General features: G+C 38.8%; 1 protein-coding gene across 5 annotated transcripts in view; it reads left to right on the top strand.

Moving 5' to 3' along the window:
- Window positions 1-19,883, top strand: part of SULF1 (sulfatase 1) — a 122,851-nt gene that overhangs the window by 46,000 nt on the left and 56,968 nt on the right. For 4 of the 5 annotated variants that reach the window (XM_061448331.1, XM_061448328.1, XM_061448329.1 and 1 more), the window contains 2 exons: window positions 13,869-13,925; window positions 14,248-14,482. In XM_061448331.1, the coding sequence (XP_061304315.1) occupies window positions 14,311-14,482 (172 nt within the window). In that variant the 5' untranslated portion in view covers window positions 13,869-13,925; window positions 14,248-14,310. Of the gene's footprint in view, window positions 1-859; window positions 902-13,868; window positions 13,926-14,247; window positions 14,483-19,883 lie in introns of all 5 variants that reach the window. The other variant, XM_061448330.1, reaches the window with a different exon arrangement.

The following is a 19,883-nucleotide window of genomic DNA, read 5'->3' as shown; positions in this document are numbered from 1 at the left end:
TACGGAATATCCCTGTGGTCAGTAGGGGTCAGCTGTTCCACCTGTGTCTTCTCCCAGCTCCTTGTGCCCCTCCACCCTTCTCACTGTCAGGGCATGAGAAGCTGAAAAGTCCTTGAATTAGCATAAACACTGCTTAGCATAAACACTGCTTAGCAACAGCTAAAAACATTGATGTGTTATCAACATTATACTCATAATAAATCCAAAACACAGCACTGCACCAGCTGCTAGGAAGAAATTAACTCCATCCCAGCCAAGACCATGATATACACTCTGTCTGATACTCCTGCAGTATGGAGCAGTAAGTGAAACCATGGTAATACTTTGAACACTGATCCAAATGCAGCATTCTGAGCTTATCATTGTTTTAAATAATTTCTGAATAGTGTGTGATAAGTTTACAGGTAAAGAGATGAACTAAGTGTAAGACAGTCTTAGCTCAAATGTAAGATTGATGAATGGAAACAAGTCAGGAATACATCTTCAAGGAGGCTTAGCTAGGTGATTATTAAGGATCAAAGCTCTTTTTCCAGTCTAGCTTGACAAGTCACCATCCATAATAAATTACAAAATGGTGTTGGATTTGGAAAGCCCTTATGGTATAACATCCTTAGCAGTAATATTATCAGGTTTTAAGGGAGGTCTTGTACTTCTGACTGTTGTCATTTAATATCATAGGGATGTATGATCTGAACAATGTCTTTCATTAAAAGTAGAGCTGGACAGAGGATGACAGTTTAGCTTTCAAGAATTCAGATTTTTGATTTCACACTGCAATGAAAACAAAAGCCTTCTAGTGGGTTTTTGTTTGTTTGTTTTTCTTTCCACCACATAAAATTATACTGAAATTTATTTTCAGGTTGAACAGTTAAGGATTTTCTTCTGAGCCTCAAGTCTTGGAGTAAGTAAAAAGCTTAACCTGGACTCAGAGTAGTTGAGCTGATCCTTCTATGTTTTAGTTTCAATGTTATTTTATTGATACCAGTGATAATCAATTAGCTAATCCTTTGCACAGTGAATCAAGAAACTTACATAAAGACATTGTGTAAGAAAGCAGTAAAAAATGCTGAAGGTTTTATATCCAACATAAAGTTTGCAAACAGAGAATGACACATAAACATTTGTTCAAAAGTCCTGTTCAACAGGATATTTCCATAACATATGGCAGAAGGCGTAGTTTTTCAGCCGTAAGCCTTAGGCAGGTATTAGATGCTAACTTATGACATTCATTGCACTGTCTAGGAGATGCATATGATTCACACTAGTCAATCAGCTGCCTTGGTTTTAAGCAATTTCACGCTAAAAGAAAATGTATTAGCAAAAGCTCTTTCTTATTTGGTTACGGTTATGTGCTTCCTAAAATTGCCTTCCCACTGTGTCCTCACCTGTAAGCTAAAATCTGTATCATTTGACTGTTAACAGTTGATTTGTATTTTGTATAGAGTGCTGAACTCAATGCTAAACCATAGAAGATAGGATAATTTATAATAAGTAGATCCCTTTTTATCATACTGGTAAAGGTGATGATTTGTGACATGTTCCATTCTACTGTATCACAATTTTTGTTTGTTGCTGTTTACAACCTTCACCACAAAACTGTGGATTTATCCTTAATGGTTGCCTTGTGAAAGGTGCTTGTCCATTGCAGCTTTGAGGGCAACCTTTCTGCACTTATAGATAATGGGTTTTGATTCTCATTCAGCTGTGTAGATACTTTTTCATTCATTTACAACTGATTCTATTTTTGCCTGTGCATGTCATGACCATGAGGACTTCTGGCCCGGCCTGCTTCTGCCCACCTCCTGGGTCTTATGACTCAGGACCCCATTCCAACCCCCTGGGGCTCCTCCATCACCTACCCATGTCACAGTGATGGAGGAGCCCCATTTCATCTCCCTGAAATCCCACTGGCTCTGCCAGGCCATCATCCATGGGGCCATATCCCTGCCCAGCTGCTCCTGGCCATGGTCCACAGGGCCCATGGTTTGCCCTGAAAATGTGGCTATAGGTGTTACTCGAAACACAGGAGGATTTAATTTGCAGATACATTAAAATTACGTTAGCAAACATAGAAACACATTCCAATGTTCAGGCATTTTGCTGACTCTTTGCATTTCTATTCCATGAAAAGCTGAATATGTAACTCAATATTGTAATAAAGGCCTAGTTTGGAGAGAGAAAATCATGCAGGAGTTTTACAAATAGTTGCAATGTTAAGATAAATGCCTCTGACCAAGAGTTTTAAATGCAGGAGACAATGGAAATATAATCCAGTGCCATATGATACATTAGCGTAATGCGTTTTGCATTTCAGATCCTTTCTCTCTATACCCTGAAATCTTTGGCATATTTTTTGCCTGAGTTTTAACTTATCTATAATCTAAACATATTTTACCATCTAAGGAATGGGTACGTTTCTAGGAGCTTCTAGTAAAATGGAAAAACCAAGAAGGTGGGGTAACCCGAGCAGGTGACCAAGCAGTGGGCTATGCTATGTGCTGTATGGGTGCTGTCATCCTGCATCCCTCAGCCCAGGGGAAGGAATTTAGGGTACATCGTCTGCTTGAAACCACTCTGCTTTTAAAGGAGATGCTAAGGAAAGCTAGGAATTTCTGCATCTGCTGTCCAAGAGGCACAATTTGCTCTTCACTGTAAGCCATGGAAAGCACCTCTAATTTGGGGGGAGAAATTATCTGGAAGCTATCTTAGTCTAAGAAACCTGTGACCCTCCGTCTCTATTAATAAAAGCTTATGATCAGAGTTGCCTTTCTGAGGACACAAATGCATGTTAATAGCTTCATTCCTAGTGCAAAAAAACTCTGGGAAATACATTAATAGATCATAATAATAGCTTCAAGAATAATATGGGGGTTTGATAGATTTTAAGATATTAAGAAATAAAAAGGATTTGTAAAATTTAATGCATGAAGGACTAGTTATGATTTCCCTTTTTTTCCACTAGACTTTTCCTATAAAACTGCTTTATTGTGGCTATAAACCTGCCATCAAAATTTCTTAATTAAAATCTAGAAATAAACACATTTTGTAAATGCAGTGCCATTTTAAATAGAAGCTTTGGAAAATTAACATTATTCACTGTCTGCAGCCTGTGTTTAGAGTTTTTCAGTCTTCTAAGAAACTCATAAGCAGCTTGAATGATACTTTCAGGAACAATTGGAACTTGTTGACAGCAGTAAAATTTTGAAATTCCATATTTTAAAGCAATAACTGTTTCACATAGTGAGACAGAGGTTGTAGCTTAAAAGCTGCCTGCATTTAGACTTTAAAATCAGCCATATGGGACAGAAAGGGTCCCTCTGCAAAAATATTCATTTAACTCTTGATAAATTACTCATTTTTGCTTGTTTATTTTAAAGGACAACATACACAGGTATGTATTCATGGCAGATGAATTAGCTCCTGTATTATGAGTATGCAGTGTGGTTAGTGTGAAACATTTACACCACCCAGCTCATCAGAAACCAGTCAGATCATTTGTTTCATTCCAGCTGTGCTCTTTACATTTACATGGGGCCTGGGACAGATGGGATTTCAAATCTCTCTTCCCTCATAAATAGAGTTGCACTTCTTTTCCAAATCCTGACTGCTTTAATCACTCTGCTTCATTAACAAAACAAAACACACACACAAGAAAAAGAATGTTTAAATAAGCTTTCATTTCTGTTGAAGCAATGACCCACTGGAATAATTGGAAGACTTCTGCCCAGTTCAAGGGGCTTTGGATATATGGCCTGAAATTCTGTCTAATTCCTGTGACTGGGGAACAGAATTTGGCCTTTAACATTTAAGACTTTTCAATGGGAGGGACAGATGTCAGACATCTCTTATAAACTGTGTATAGTGACGAAATAAGTAGAACAAGAAGACAGTAGGAAGAGTACTAGACTTGTGGGCAATGAGAGACACGGATGTTACTCTGTGATACTACTATACACTGAATTCCAGGACTTGCTTTGGTGCCAGTGTCCTTAAGAAAACAGCCTACTTGTGTGCTGCTGCCTTCTGTGTTTTGGTCAGCCTGTAACTGTAAAAAAACTTGTGGGGATTTTTTGGCACTATTCATTTCTGGTCCTGAGAAAAACACAAAATGTTCAGAAATAACCAGAAATAGAAAAATCATGTTTTCAGTCAATCCAGCTCTTTGAAAATCTTTATTGATTCATTCGCTTTGAAAGAAAAGGCTCTGTGAAAGTTTTGTTTCACTTTGTTCATCTCACTTTTCCCTAATAGCAGTACCACTTTAAACAAATATTAAAATGTATTTGACTCAACACTTGCTAAACAGCATCTAAAGTACCATGTCCACTTCTAGGTCCCCGATATGGGAAAGACATAAGCACACGGACATCAAGATGGTTGGGGGTTGGAGCCCTTGTCCTGGGTGATGAGTACAGGGAGCAGAGTTGCTCGGCCTGGAGCAGAGACAGCTTTGGGATGTCTAACAACAGTCCCTCAGTGCCTACAGAGAGGTTATTGAGAAGATGGAGCCTCTTTCTTGACAGTCATGCACGGCAGGAGAGCAAGAGGCAGTGGACATAAATGTGGACAAAAAAGTCTCAGACTGAATGTAAGGAAAATCAAATTTCACCCTCAACTCAGTCAAGCGGTAGAACAGGGCCCCAGTGCATTTGGGCTGTGTCCATCCTTGGAGTTTTCAAACCTTGGTAAAGTCCTGAGCAGCCTGGTCTGACCTCACAGCTGAGCCTGCTAAGGACAAAGAGGTGGATTCTGTATATGTTGGTCTAAGCATTCCTGAATTGGGTCATTGATGCAGTTTATGAGACACCTTTCACATAAGAACATCTCATCTACATTTACAAAAAAAAAAAAACACCAAACCATCCAGTAAAGCAATCATTGATGGTTTCCCCACAATAATCACTGTAAACTGGGATGCCTCCGAGATTCCTTCCTACACAAAATGAAGAAAAGCACTATAGTTCTGTACCTTGCCTTTCTATCTCCTCTCCATTAGGTGGGAATGATTTCAGATACATCCTGCTCCTTCCTGCTCCTGATCCGTGCTGTATTATTCAGATGCTTCTACCTAATGATTACCAGTTCCCATTCCTGTCTTCCCTCTCTGTGCATAATGCACAGTCAGGCACTGGGACATAAGGTGGACTGCCTGTTCCATCACTGATAGAGAAAATATTTCAGTAAGTGTTGTGTCAGGCATCTTAGTAGAAGCTTGGCTCATGAGCAGGCTTACCATTAATTATCTATAAAGCATTTATATGTGCTAGCCTTTCAAAATGTTTTCTGACATAATTATTCACAGAATAATTTCAACAAGTCCTTCTGGAGTCTCTTAGATCTCAGGCTGAAGATTATTTTCAAACAGCTCTTTGAGAACAGATTACCAGAATTCAGGCTGAGAGAATGGATATTCCTCAGACAGATAAACTGTATATCGTATATTCTGCCCTTGAACAGGCACGGGTGACTCTGATTTTGGGCTTTTTTGAAAGGAATACTAATTTTCAGATGAAACTCATTATCCAGATGATTCTTATGGCCATTCTCATGTGTTTAGCTTTTCTTGGAAATATTTAGCAAAGATCTTAAAGCAGCTTTGCACCAGGGGTATATCAAAGAGCCTGCAAGAGGTTGTTTTAAGGAGCTGACCAGTCCTGCTGAATCCAGCAGGCATATTTATTTTACATAGCAGAACATATGTATTGGGGTCTAAGTAAGGACCTGGGACACCTGATTCGGCAGTAAATCCATCACTTGTGTTCCTTGCTCATATTTGCTGCCATTCCTGTGCAAAACCTTTTTCACCAGGTACGATGTGGCCATGTAGAGCTGACTTTCTGAGTTTCCCCACAGTGTGTCAGTTGCAGGTCACTGGGAATCCCCCCAAGCATGTGCAGATGTGTGCTTGAGTGGGGGCTGTGGGACAGCAAGGTGACAGGACGGGAAGGATTGCTGTGATAAACACAAGTCCCCTGTGTTTGTGGGCTGGGGCTGTACCTTGTGCCTGCCCAGGTGAAGCAGTCTGGGGAACATTGGGCCTTCTGGTTATAAATGCAATTGAAAGTAAGATTGATAGCAAGAGTGATGTGCTTCTTGGCAGTGCCTCAGGTCAGTGCTAACTGGTCTTTATGGAAAAGGATATGAAGCATCTGCTTTTTGTAACAGATTGTTTCATTTGGTCTGTGTTTACTATTATTAGTAAGCTGGTTTCTCTATAGCATAGGTTTGTCAGGGAGTAACTTATTTAAAAACAGATTTCTTTATCTGTCAAGGAGCTTTTACATGTATATCAGTGAAAGTAAAATTTATACTGTGCCAGGACTGGAAAAGCTGCTTGACAAAAAGAAGTACGCTAGTGAGGAAAATCTTGCTTTAAAGTCAGTACTCGGGACCTGATCTGTTGGGTCTATCTTAGAATTCCTACTAAAGTTAGTTTGAACTTACCAAGAGTAAAACTCATTTGAATACACTGCACTACAGCTTAAAGTACATCTAAGATCCTCTCCTAGGAGTACAGGTGCTGCTATCTGTTTATGTACAGACACCTATATAGATTCATAGTGTCAGTTCCTCATGCTTCAGACCTAACATAGGCTCTTCTGGTCCCCATGAGCTCCTGATGCTTCCCCCTGTGCTGTCAGCAAGGAGAGTGGCCAGAGCAGCCATGCATTAGGCTCTGCTCCCACCCAACGACCACCCACCCACATGATGGCACAACCTACCTTAACCTCTCCCTGTGATAATGGAGATGTGTATATTGCCATGAGGAAATGGACATGTTCTCTGCCTTCTCCTATATACGTAGATCCATAGATAAGCTGTGCTAAAGATGCTGTATTCGTATTCAAGTTGGTCATGTCCATTTATTTAGGAAAACAAACTATTTACCAAATAAAAAATAAAAATTCCCTCTTTCAAAGACAATTGCAGAACTTTGAGGGGAGGTAAACATATCTAGGAAGGAAGCTTTTTAAATTGAAAGAGTTCTTTACCTAAAGGAGATGTGAAAATCTGTGCTCTTGAGCCGTTTCTAAAGCTGGTGGACTTAAATGGAAACATAAAGAAATGTGCAAACTGTGTCGCTGTTGTTCACCTCTGTTATATGATCTCCCAACCAAGACTACTTACTGGATTACTGAATCGGCACTGTGTTATTGTAAGGTATGTTTTCATAATGCCCCACACTGCTGAAGTGAGCAGGGATATAGCAAAGATATGTGGGTTTAAAATGGAATTTTAAAATTACCTGCAATTCTTTCATACACAGAATTTACTCTTTATGTTTGAAAAATAGGTGGAGTCTCTTAGTAATAATATTACCTGGTAAATGGAAAGCCACTTTCTTTAAAGATAAAAAAAATCTGGTATCAGAAGCCTGTTTGGACCCTAATGCACATCTAATTATCTTTCTCAGTCTTAATTATTTAGCAAGTGCTAATAAAGTGCACGTATCATGACACTCATGTTTAATAAGCATATAAATTTAATTGATTATTTTCCTCTCTTTGAAGACTAACAGACACGGAATTCAATCACAAGGCAATGGCATTATAACTTCCAATATAACATCAGGTTTTAATAAGCCTCCTGTTTGCTACACACATGTGCTTAAGACTGCCTGGAAACCAAATCAGTAGAGAAAAGGGATTACTTTAGATTACTTTGAAATGTGCATTGTTTGAAATGGCCTCTGGTGACCAGCTTTCATGAATGGCTGATTTTACTTGTGGGGCACGTCATCTGGCTCAATTATAACAGGCTCTTTTGTATGACAAGTGCTCTTCTTGGCTGTGTTGAAATATGAAATTCTAAAACAAAGTAAATCAGATGGTGAGAAATAAATTGAAGTAACTGCATATTATTAGCAGTTTGTAACTTAGCAGCATGCTGAAAAATATGCAGGAATTTTCTTTTAAAACTATCGCAGATTTGAAGCTAATACAAAAAGCATTATTTTTATTTTTCTCTAATGTTTTATTCAACTATAATAACAGCATTAAAATCAAAGACACATTTTCCTTTTCTCAAATACAGAGAATTTCTTCTGCAGTTACATATTTTTAAAACATGTTTGGAGTTTGTTGTTTTACACTTGACATATGAAGTGTTGGAAACTTTTACCTAGAAGAATATTCCTTAACCTGTGCAAAGCTATAAAAGTGGGTTAGCAAGTGTGCATTATACTTTCAAGTCACTGCAGGCTTTTTCCTTTCCTGTCTGTAACTGTTTGTGAAATTACAATGTAAAAACGTAATATAAGGTTATGATTCTCTCTGCCTTCAATTGCTTTAAATTACAGTTACTTTAAATTAATCTAGCCTGAGGCATTGACGATACATCATTACAATACACATATTATGTTTGGAAGGAGAGCAGATAACTGATTGATTAGTAAAGTGTGCCAAGAGATAATTATTAGATTAGACTCTGATAGGAACTACATTCTTTGTGTTCACTGCAAATCCTCTACTTTACAACTAAGATTAGGGGATTAACCTTTAAGAAGAGATGGTAGGTCTTACTTTTTTCCTGACTTCTGCTGTACTGTAAATGCGTTTCCCATGGCTGCAGACTTGCTATTCCCACAGGAAACTGACCTGCAGATTTACGCGGTCATGCCTGGTAGTCTGAGATTGCAGTGTTTGCCTTTTAAATACAAGATAGAGGTGTAAGATGTGAGAAGAGCATTAACATTACTAAACTTTAAACAGTCCTCTCTCGACAGGTTTTCTACTTCAGTGCTTCACTGTATTACAGAAATTGAGACTTATTGTTGTTGTAGGGTGTTACAACCCTCTAGTTGTCAAGGCAGTATGGTTTAAGGAAAGATTTAAGACTTCTGAACCACTAGGTTGCTCTGGACAGATGAATATCTCACCTCCCTGACCTTACGTAATTTCAATCTATCTGCACGATCTTCATGCAGTTACTAATCTCATGAAGTTGCTAATTCTATTGGGTCTCTAACCACACACCTGTTATGATTCATTTAGCATAGACTATGTGAGGGTTTAAGAAGTCCATCCACCCTTTGACACAAACATCAAAGGCTCACAGAAGCCATATGTGTGTGGCTGAGAAAACATCTTTCATTCCCTTTCGCTTTGGAGTTTCCACATGTGCAGAATGTTCCAGAGTACAAGGCATTGCTAGGTGGACACAGCTCACTTCAAATCAAGGAACTGAAAATGGTAGGCATAAACCATGGAATGTGACCTTTGCAGGGGTATGGATGTGTGAAGCCACCTCCAGTTAAGTTGATGACAGTGACAGCGATTTCTGGCACTACAAGCAGACTGGCAGGTGTTTGGGATGGTGCTGACAAGGTGCTCACCAATGTGACCAACCCTCAAGATCATACTGGAAATTACAAAACTCTGTCAACAGCAGAATCTCTACTCTGCTGTTTATGAATTATAAGAATTCTTCTTGTTGTCCTTTGCCCTTCTACTTTTCTTATGGAGAGTCTGATTTTAAGGAAATGGAGAACACTGGGGTCATATTTCTGTAAAAAAATGTTCATTAAAGCTAAAACTGTCAGCAGTTCATAGGCAAAATGCATAGGAAGATAATGCTTTTCTTTGGGGTGAGGAAGGAAAACTCATTTTCTTGTGGTGATTGATATCTGAGGTCTTGTTTGTTTAAGAGGTTTTATCCATTTATTTATCAGAGAAACCTGTAAGAAGAAATTATCTGAGATGATCTTTTGCATTAAAGGAAATGAGGAAACTTATCACTTGCAATGACAAGGCCACCTGCTTCTTTTCTGTGTTTTTGCTATATTTTTGTGCAAGTTCCTAGCACTTGTCAGCAAATCTTAGAAATATCCTAAGTAGCAAAACATTCATTTTTGGACTATATCTTAATAATATACACCTATGTAAATTTTTGGAGGCAGGGAAATCTACATGCAGAGAAATAATCAGTAGGATACTGCATAGTAATGAGGAACAAAACACTTAACCACAAAATTGCTACTGCATTAGGAGTTTCTTGATTTAGGATCCTTGTGGTACCTTACATTCTCAATTCACTGGGCACAAGTATTGCTAATATAAGCAGAACAGAATCGAGACTTCTGGTGCTCAAGCTCCAAATCACAGTCCACATTATTACTAGTACTATTATTGTTTATTATTACTGCAGCTTCCTTTATTGTCCATAGTTGATCTGTACTTATTTCTAAGGAAAGGCCACTAGAATAATGGGCCTTAACCTATGACTTTGGATAATGTGTTGTCCTTAATATCATGATCAAAAGAAAACACCAGCTCTGCAGTGCAGAGAAGACAAAGTCGTCTCACTTGGCCATGAATGTGGGGCATTGCATAGCCACTGTACTTATTAATTATGCCCACATTTGATTTTAGATTTACAAGCAAGAAAGAAATCTGTTCATATAAGCCAGGTGCCCTGTGTAAGATTATGTGGAAGCCACATTTGTAGAATGTTAAATATGGAGAAGTTCGTACGCCTTTAAAGCTCATAACCGAGTATTCTTGTTGATACTCAGTGCCCTGTTTCAAAAGCAAAGTGTATGATTCTGGACAGACTTTTATTGGCCAAACACAAAATGGCACTTTTAGTGATCATAGTAAAAAATGTGGACATGAAAACAAAGTGGATTTTCAAAGGGAAAATTATCTTTTTTGAAAACTATCCGTCTTTTACTGTGATCCAAATTAAGCACTTTCAGTCAATGCACTGAAAAATCTTGGCCAAAATGGGTATAAAATCTATGAATTGTTTAAAAAAATACTATGCTACCTTTTGCTTTTCTTCCTAGTCACTGAACATCCTCTTAAGAGACCTAGAAATAAAGTCCTCCTAGTTTTTATGCTAAATCACATGAAGTGGTACTGTAGCCCTTCTTTGAGGTGCCCTGCCAATGTAATTCAAGTTTCACAGGTAATTAATTCTCCACACCAATGAGTCCGTGAACTGCCTTTTATAATAATAGCAGCATAGAACCAACCAAAAATCCAAGTTTTTCAGATTTTATCCCATGAATGGTGAGTACAAACTGTGAATTTGTGCTCCTGGGGGATAAAAAAAAAAGGAATCACTGAATGAAAAATTGTATCCAGATGAGGAAAAACAGTTTCTTTGGAATTTTCTGGTTTCATTTATTTACTGATTACATTTCAGTTGTCCTATGTACATTCTACAGGGAAAATATCACTTAAATTTCCCAAATAGCATATATAGAAGTTATGATCATCACTTGTTTACTTGGCTAAAGAAAAGCATTTTATAGGTTTTTACTGCCTCGATTTCTGAACACTGCACAAAAAAATTTATTTCTCCATGTAGATTTGAAAAGCTTCCTTTTAGAATTTCTCCTATTTTCATCTATTTCTCGAGACAGTTATAGTGTCCATAGGGGCACTTACAGATTGCCAGCCAGTATCCCACACAAACATTGCAGCCTTGACTTTCCTATCAAGCCTATATTTTGACAGTTTTCTTTACTTCCTTTCCTTCTAGGGCTGGGAAACAGACTTTAAATGGGCAAGTTATCAAAGATCACCTTTTAATAAAGACTTATCCTATGCAAAACTGAAATGAGCAAGAAAAGGTGGCATTACTATGCTTTTGTGCAAGAAACTTTCAATGAATCTTGGGTAATTAATTTTATATGTGTAGATCAGTCCTGATATCTTCCTTTGTCCTGCAAATGCCAAAAATAAGAGCTGGTAAAGAAACCCTTCACACTTTTTCCTAGAAAAGACTTGTTTAAGGTGGCCCTAACATGCTTAAGCAAAAGGAAGATTTAAAACTATCTAATAAAGCCCAAAAAGGGTGAAATGAAGAATACTTGTTAATATTCATTTAGGTTAGTGTAAATTTTATTAGCACTGAGGTGTAATTGTCAGGAACTTGCAGCTTCATCCTTGGGGGTTTATTCAAACACATTGGTGCCTATGTTTGCTCAGTGCAGTCAGGATGACTGTGCTTTCTGGGTCAACATTGTCTGAAAAAGTTTGCTGTACGGTACAACTGAGGTAAGAAACTAAACAGTGAGTCTCACTTCACACAGCCTTTCATGCTTTGTGAGATGAGTCAAAGGTTTGCTATTTAAAGATCAGACATTTAGCGAAATTGTATTTCTGCTGTTGCACCAAGAGCATGTAGTGTCTGGTATCTGTCAGAAGAAGGCTGACTTCTCTGGTAACCCTGGTCTTGGGGGCTTTTGCTGGCTTTTATGTGACTTAGAACAAATACACGGAAATTGAACTATTTTTAAAAGTCAGTCCAGACTAATTACAGACTTCCAGTGTACTTATCTGAATGTTGTGTAATCACTGAAATGGTATTTAACTTTAAAATGCCAATTCCCTGTATTGGCTTTGCAGTGCTCTAGTGTGAAGTGGGAGGCTGGACTGTTTGTTGGTGTAGAGACAATGAAAGACAAGATTTCTTTGCCACAGAAGGTTGGATATTCCTTTTAAAGATGTTCACACTCTTCTGGTGTAATTGCAGGCTGCCAGAGTGAGGAGCATAAAACTGTTTAGCTTGTGAAGCTTAAAATAAAAGGTGTATGTGAAAACAAGAACACGATCCTTTTTCTAGCAGTCCGACACCAAGTCCCATCCCCTGCCTCTCCTCTGGCTTCTTCCCCTGAAATTTAGAGCACCTTCCTATTAATGCATTTTTAGGTGAGTGATAAGGCCTTTTTTGTCTTCCCTGTTGCTCTCATTAAAGTATTTCTACTTATTAATCTGTTTGTAGCACATGTTGCATGTCTGAAAGCGAAGTCTCAGGTGTGGGTGCACGCAGACCTCCTGGTGAATTATGCTCCAGTCTAATTATATACTGTGCATCCCAGGTCCCATGCAGGCTTCCCCTTGGGCAGACCTCTTGAATGTTCTTGGTCTTGGGTGGGATTGTGGTTTGGGTTTCTTTATTGACAGATATCACTGTGCTTTATCCATAGCTCCAGAATAAAACCAGAAGGAAGGAATGAATGTGGCAGGCCAATACCCTGGAGGAAGTAGGCATGACTCTGAGGTTTCTTTCCCAACCCCTTCCTTTTTGCCCTCAGAAATTCCCTTCCTTCCCTTGTGTAACAGGATGATTTTGCAAAGCTTCATTCAGTAATGCCAAAAGTGTTAAAGTGGCTACCCACTCCTCTCTGCACAAATCAGTCATTTTCAGTCACAGGCTTAAATTTGCTGCAGCAAAGACAAGCCTCTGTGCTTGCATCAGGTCTTACAAAAGCAAGGCTGTTTGACTGACAGGTACAGAGAGGAGGTTCTGATAATGTACTAAGATGAGTCTGGAAGCGGAGTATTGAGGATAAGGCTGTACCACGGGTACTGTGCATTATGGATGAGGCACTCAGGTCTGTTGTTGATTGGGACAGTTACGCTCTTTCACAATGCTGGGTAAGATCAGCTGGACTGTCACTTAGTATGGGCTTTCTTGTCAGTGAGAAGATGACTTTTCACATAGTGATCGAATGCAGATTGCAAAAGGCAGCCATGCTCTCCCCTCTGCTTTGTAAGGGTTTAGTTGCTCATGCAGGTGATTTAACCTAAAATAGCTTTATCGCTCTACCACGTGCCATATGATGGAAGTAACTCTTATTCTTGGAATCTTATGCTGGCTATAAATATTGGAAAAGTACCTGTGTTTGATGACGTGAGATACACGTCCTTCATCTCTAGCAGCTAAGGTGCCATCTAACAACTGCGTAGGTATGGTATTAAATTAAGTAGGGAAGCTGGGGGGAATGCAAATTTTCTCTACATTTTTTTTTTCAGGGCAGAGAAAGAAGCTGTAGTGAGCAGTTCTGGAGACTTTGAAGCACAGCCACAGTACTGAGGTCTTTGACTGACAAGCCTTCTGCTTTCTGCTTCTTACAGGGCTCCTCCTACAGATGTTCTGAACACTGCATCCCAGCAATTTTTTACTGCTCCCAGGTACTGAGTATAAGGAACAAGCTGCGTAAAAAGAAGTGTGGGGTGTAGGAGAAACATCACTGTGAGGATTATACTAGAAGTCATGCCTATACAAAATATAGGCAGTGGCATGACTTCAAGCAAAAATTATTTGAGAAGGCATAGTTGTGGAATGACGGAATTTATTCTTAGAGAATGACAGAAGAGAGCTCTTATTCAACAATATGGCTTATAATCTTGTTAAATGGTATGTTTCGGGCTTGACTTCACTAAGTGTCATCCTTTCACTGTGTGACTGAAAGTTTATTTATTGCTTGAACAGAATCTCTTTTCTTCCCTGCAGGTCTTGAAAAGTAGAACTCAGGCACTTCTGGACCAGTCTTTTCATTGAAATACTGGAACTACTATGAAGTCTTCCTGGTTTGCACTCATCTTGGCAGTGCTCAGTACTGAACTGCTAAGAAGTCACTGTTCCACTGTCAAATCCCCAAGGTTTAGAGGACGTGTGCTGCAGGAGAGGAAAAATATCAGACCAAATATCATCCTCGTACTCACAGATGATCAAGATGTGGAGCTAGGTGAGAAATAATTGTTATTTGCTCCTTCATTCATCATGTCTTTCAGTAATTTCTGCCAAGCAGAAAGTACTTTAAATTCAGAGAAGGTACTAGTACTGCAACAATATCAGAATGTGGGACAAGTTTGGAAAATGAGTTAACTAATTTAATTTAATAACATTCATCACATTTAATTAAAGACTTTAGGAAATGTATGCTTATCAAAATCCACCAAGGAAGGCTTTAATCACCATCATAAAAGGATTTAATAACACATGCAAGGATATACAGTTAAAAAAACTTGCATCAAAACCTCTTTCACTTTGTGGCTTTCTGTAGCACCTCAAAATTTGAACTTTACAAGGTTTTAACTCTTCCCTCAGAGCTGTATAGGTGAGTATTTGTATTCTCTACATATCTGTCACATGCGTGTATGTCTTCTGACATGTTTATGCACATAGACAAACTGGTCTGTTTTCAGGAGAGATGCTTATCCTTTCCATAAATTATTAAACCGTTTAAAATCCATCTGCTTTTAAACTATGCTATATGTATAAAAATAGGATAGTTTTGCTTTCACAAGTATACTAACTATCTGAGCACAACCTGAACATACCAGCCAGAAGTGATTTTTATATATTTTTCTTAGGGTGGAAAAAGTTCCAGGAGGCCTTTGAATGTTTTCCATTAAGTTAGAAAGATATTAATGGTAGTTATCATATAACTGATTTTTTGGTTCACTGCCCAAAGTGAAAAATCAAGGAGAACAAGAGGATAATTTTAGGTTACCCCCAAGCAAATATTTTAGTTTTGGGGGTGGAAGGTAGGATCAAAAAGGTGAAAAATTGGCAAATGAATTGAAAGTGAAACCTTGCATTCTTAGTGTTTTTTAATGCCAGACATGTTTTTAATAAAACTATAGTGAATTTCTAAACAAAATGCCATATGACATTGAAAAATAAAAACACTTAATTCCAGAAAACTTATAACAAAATAGTTCATTTTTTTCCTAAAATCACATACTTTCAGACAGAATGTTGTAGACAGAAAGTGGTGTAGATCTAAAAGCAATTCATTAGTTGCTAGCATGCTTGTATTGTCATGATGCAATAATAATTTACAGAGTCCTTCAGGATTGTGAGAACACAATTAATGAACTCTATTTTATGACTGAGAGTTAGTGCTTTTATGTAGCAGGGATCCAAGACCAGGTCTTTAGATCTGAGCACATCTTACCTTTTTTATTTCTCACTCTTTCAAACGTCTGCTCTGTTTAGCCATGCTGCGTAGTGAATGGCTGTTCCCAGCTCTATTTCTGGCCTAAAATACAGCTATTACAATAGGAATGCATTTCTTCTTGATAGAGTTGTTCTGAAATCTTCGTTAAAAGGGTCAAGTCATGTCTTCCTTTTTGTGGTCTAAAAAAAGCTTATTTTCTCCAAGACACTGGGGGAGGTAGGTCAGCAGACACGTCTCTGAGCAGTGTTACTGACTTGCTGTCTTCAGTCTTGTGAGAGGGTTTGCAAGTGGTGAAAGAGGAGGAAGGATGTGGCAAGCCACTTTGTTCATATTGTGGAGCTCCTCTCTTTGAAAGCTTCTCTGGATGTTTGCAGGGCACTCTGTCTCCTATTAGCAGACAGTTGAGCAGTAGCCTGGATGTGTATGCATTCCCACTGCACTGAATGAAGACACAGGTTTCCCCTTTTCATAGATCATTTCACAGGAAACAGGATTCAGCCCCAAGACTTACTGTACTGCATTATTTGAGCTTCTGCTAATAAATCATTCTGTTTATTTGAAAAGTAAAGCCATACTGTTTTCCATGTGTGAATTATCCCCTCACCCTTCAGTGATTCCTGAGAAAAAAACTTTAGTTTCCCAAAGGTCAGTGCAAAGTAACGCTTTCTGCCACAAACAGAATAAAACTTGGGCATTGGTATCCAAAAATCATAAGACTGAAAGTCTCTTGATATGGATTCTTTGCTATTGTATTCCCTCCACGAACATTTCTAAAAGCTGTTCTAAATGAAAGTTTTAACATAAAAGCATAAAAATACATTATAGACTTCAATCAGAAAGAATTTGTCTCCAGAGCACGTATAGGAATTGAACCAAAATATTCAGCTGCCTAAGTGCAGATGATATACCCAGGAGCTATCCAAAGCAAAAGGCAGAGAGCATACATTTAGCTAGTGCTCGAAGCATGAGTATGCACATCTTCCTATCGATCTGCACCATCCCCTAGAGTTTTGCTTTCTGAATACAAACAAGTTTAGCAGAGCTACTGTCCCATTCAACTTATCAGATAAAACACACAAATTGCTCCACAATTCCAGTCAGTTCCTATTTATGCTGGGAGGAATGTGTCACAGAGGATATTACAGATCAGCTGGTGGATAGTAACTTACGTGGTGTGAAGCAGCCTGGCCCACAGCTCTTGAAGAAACTCAGCAAACACCTGGGCCCAGAAGCTGGGAAATGTCTGGTTAAATTATGCCTCTGCACTTTCTCTCCCCTGCCAAGATCCTGAGGGTAGAGAAATAGCTGCCCAGCACTGAGACACATGGGCATCTTTCTCAAGGCAAAGCACCAGCTCTCAGGAACCAGAACTGCCCAGAAGTATTGCCCCCCTCGAGAAAACAAATTGCTGCTCTTCAGGGCAGTGGCCCCAACTCCCACTGGGGTCAGGTTTTGACTCTATTCAGGCCTGAGGGCAGGTATTTCCAACCTTTTCCTCACTCTTTAGTCTCTTCCCCTTCTCTCCAGATTCTCTATCACTTGACATATCAGTACTCAAACCATGATCCCAAAACCACTTTTACAATCCTCACTGTAAATAACTTCTCGTCAGAAAGGAGTCAAAATTCATGAATACATTGGTAGTTTCAGTTTTTCCAACCTAGAGGCTTTTGAGATGGCAGGGAAGTGGGAAAAGGTAAGAAAAAAAAAAAAAAGGAGGGAGAAGTCCGTTTGAGACAACTACTTTTTTCTGTACCCTTGTTCACAGCCCAGTGCACCACCCGGTGAAATCCATATAAACCATCCACTGAGTACAGCACTGGCTGAAGAGATCACAGCATCATCTGGCTACGTCAGATGAGGCATAATTTGCTCGGTTTGCTTTCCATCTTCACTAGAACTAAAGCACTAGAAAACATAAAGTGGCAAAATGGGGATATGTGCTGTGACATGAGAAAGTCCATCACCTTTCTGGGGCCTTGCATACAACCCATGTAAAGACAAGGTGTCTCTAATTGTCTCTTTGTAGAGATGCCCACCTGTGATGCACCTGGATAAAAATCCATAGCTACTTTAAGACTTGCTGTGAAACCTTGGTTACTAAACATATGTCTTAATATATGAGAATCCCCTGAGAAGTGACACTGAATTTCTTGCTTGACAAAATTTGCTAACTTCTGTGTCCAAAGTGGCCATTCCAGTTACTTGGTTCCCCTCAGGTGCTCCCCAATTGGTCAGGGAGAGCGCAAGTGTCCTGCTGTCAGGCAGTGCCTGGGTACATGCCCTGAAGACTGTGGACCAGATGGTAAAGAGCACAAGCTGTGACGAGAGCTACAGACAGCAAAGGGCTATAACTTATATCAGCAAGTTTTATCTCCTAGTTGTGTTTTATTTTCCAAATGAGGAAGTCTCACCTGCTTTGAAGTGCTTATTCTGGAATTTCCAGAGGGGCTAAATCTATTATCAGTGTCAGTGGGTGCATACCTGGAAGAAAAACTTACATGTAAACATCAGGTTTGCAAGAGCAGAGGGCTGACCAAGCAGAGGAATGAGGAAGCACTCTAACAGCTAGTCATTTATAATGCATAGAGGCATGAAAGTGCATATCAGCTCTTCTGCTGTTACTGTGCATTACTGTACCTGAACAGTGCACTTTGCATCTGAGGACCTCAGAGCACTTCACAGCTAAGCTCTCAGCAATAAACTGTGACATTTAAAAAACAGGAGAGCTATGGGAAAAACAGAACAAGACAAGACAAAACAAAACAAAAACTAAAAAGCCAGCTTGTCGTCCAAGATAAAGACAGGTAGAATGAGGATGATCTCTCATTCGACTTTTACTCAACAACTCATTGAAATGCTCCCACTCATACAAATGAATATTTGTGTTCAGCGACCTCTCATTTACTCCTCTACTTCTCTATATTTTTAAACACATGGCTTTTGTATGTATTAAGTTCAGGAAAGCATGAATGCAGATGCTCTGTATTTGGAAAAGAAGGGCTGTGAAAGAGGAAGAGTCCAAAATGATGGTGACTTACATGCAGGGTATTAAATGTGTCCTTAAAGACACAGACATTGGCACTGCAAAGGAAATGCTGAAGAGCTGTCTCTTCCTCTTTTTAACCAAATAATTTTGATGCAAAAGATTTTGTATTCAGCACTGACTCCTTAGTCCAAAGGCAAAACAGGGCATGCTTAACTTTAACTACTAAGATAAATTCTAACTTTTTTAAAAATTTTATTTTCAAATTAACCAAACAAAACTATCAAGAAAAACTCTCACTCTATCAGTGGTATCAATGGACTTAAACTTAAACCTTCAATTGTTAACTGTGCAAAATTAATTGTAAAACTAAGGAGAAAAAAAAGTAAAGTTCCAGAAACCTCTTTTTACCACCAAAATTTTGCAAGTATTACAATTCACAGAGTCAGTACATTTCCTGGGCACAAACTGACATGTCCGTGGTTCACCCTCACCTTTCAATCTCTGCTCTGTTGGATAACAGAAATCAAAGTTTGACAGCTGTCAGCAAATACTGACAGGCCCTAGCAGGACCTGCTCAGTGTTTCTGCAATCAAAGTCTGCAAGCCCTGCTTGTCTCACCTTGTTGTTCATTAAAATGTTTTGAAGGATGCAAAAAAGGTCTTTGTACTTTAAACTGGATCAGTGTAATTTCTTGAGAAAGGTGATGAATTTTACCAACCTTTTTCTACACAGATTTATCCCCAGAAGCTGATTTTGAGCACAGAGCTTTGGCATTGGAGCCAAACATGCTGGTCCTGCGTCCACGTGAACTTTCCTCTAGAAAATTGTTGCTGAATTCTGTGTCTCTCCTCCCATCAACTTTCACTCCTTTTACCTCCTTCCTCTCTCTCTCTCGTATTATCTGATAAAATGGAAAGAATTGTAGCAGATTCATTGGTAATCACAGCATTTTACATATTTTACTGGTGCGTTAACTAATGACAGTCTCTGTAACACACTGTTTTCCTACAGCCATGTTTGAAGAACTGTGCACCTATAAATCTGATGCATCTTTAAAGTTTAACATTCTGTTTCTACATTAGTGTTTTGAAGCCTGAGATAAAAGAACTCTGTACTTCTGGAATTGTGAAAAATATTTTTGGTGATATAATAAAACCCTTCTCTTCTAAAATTACCTAAGCTACAGAATAGAAC

Source organism: Pezoporus flaviventris, unplaced genomic scaffold (assembly GCF_033815535.1).
Source record: "Pezoporus flaviventris isolate CSIRO_AGI_PZ_B2104156 unplaced genomic scaffold, CSIRO_AGI_Pfla_v1 ptg000007l, whole genome shotgun sequence".
Classification (NCBI taxonomy): Eukaryota; Metazoa; Chordata; class Aves; order Psittaciformes; family Psittacidae; genus Pezoporus; species Pezoporus flaviventris.
This window is presented reverse-complemented; position numbering and strand designations above follow the sequence as displayed.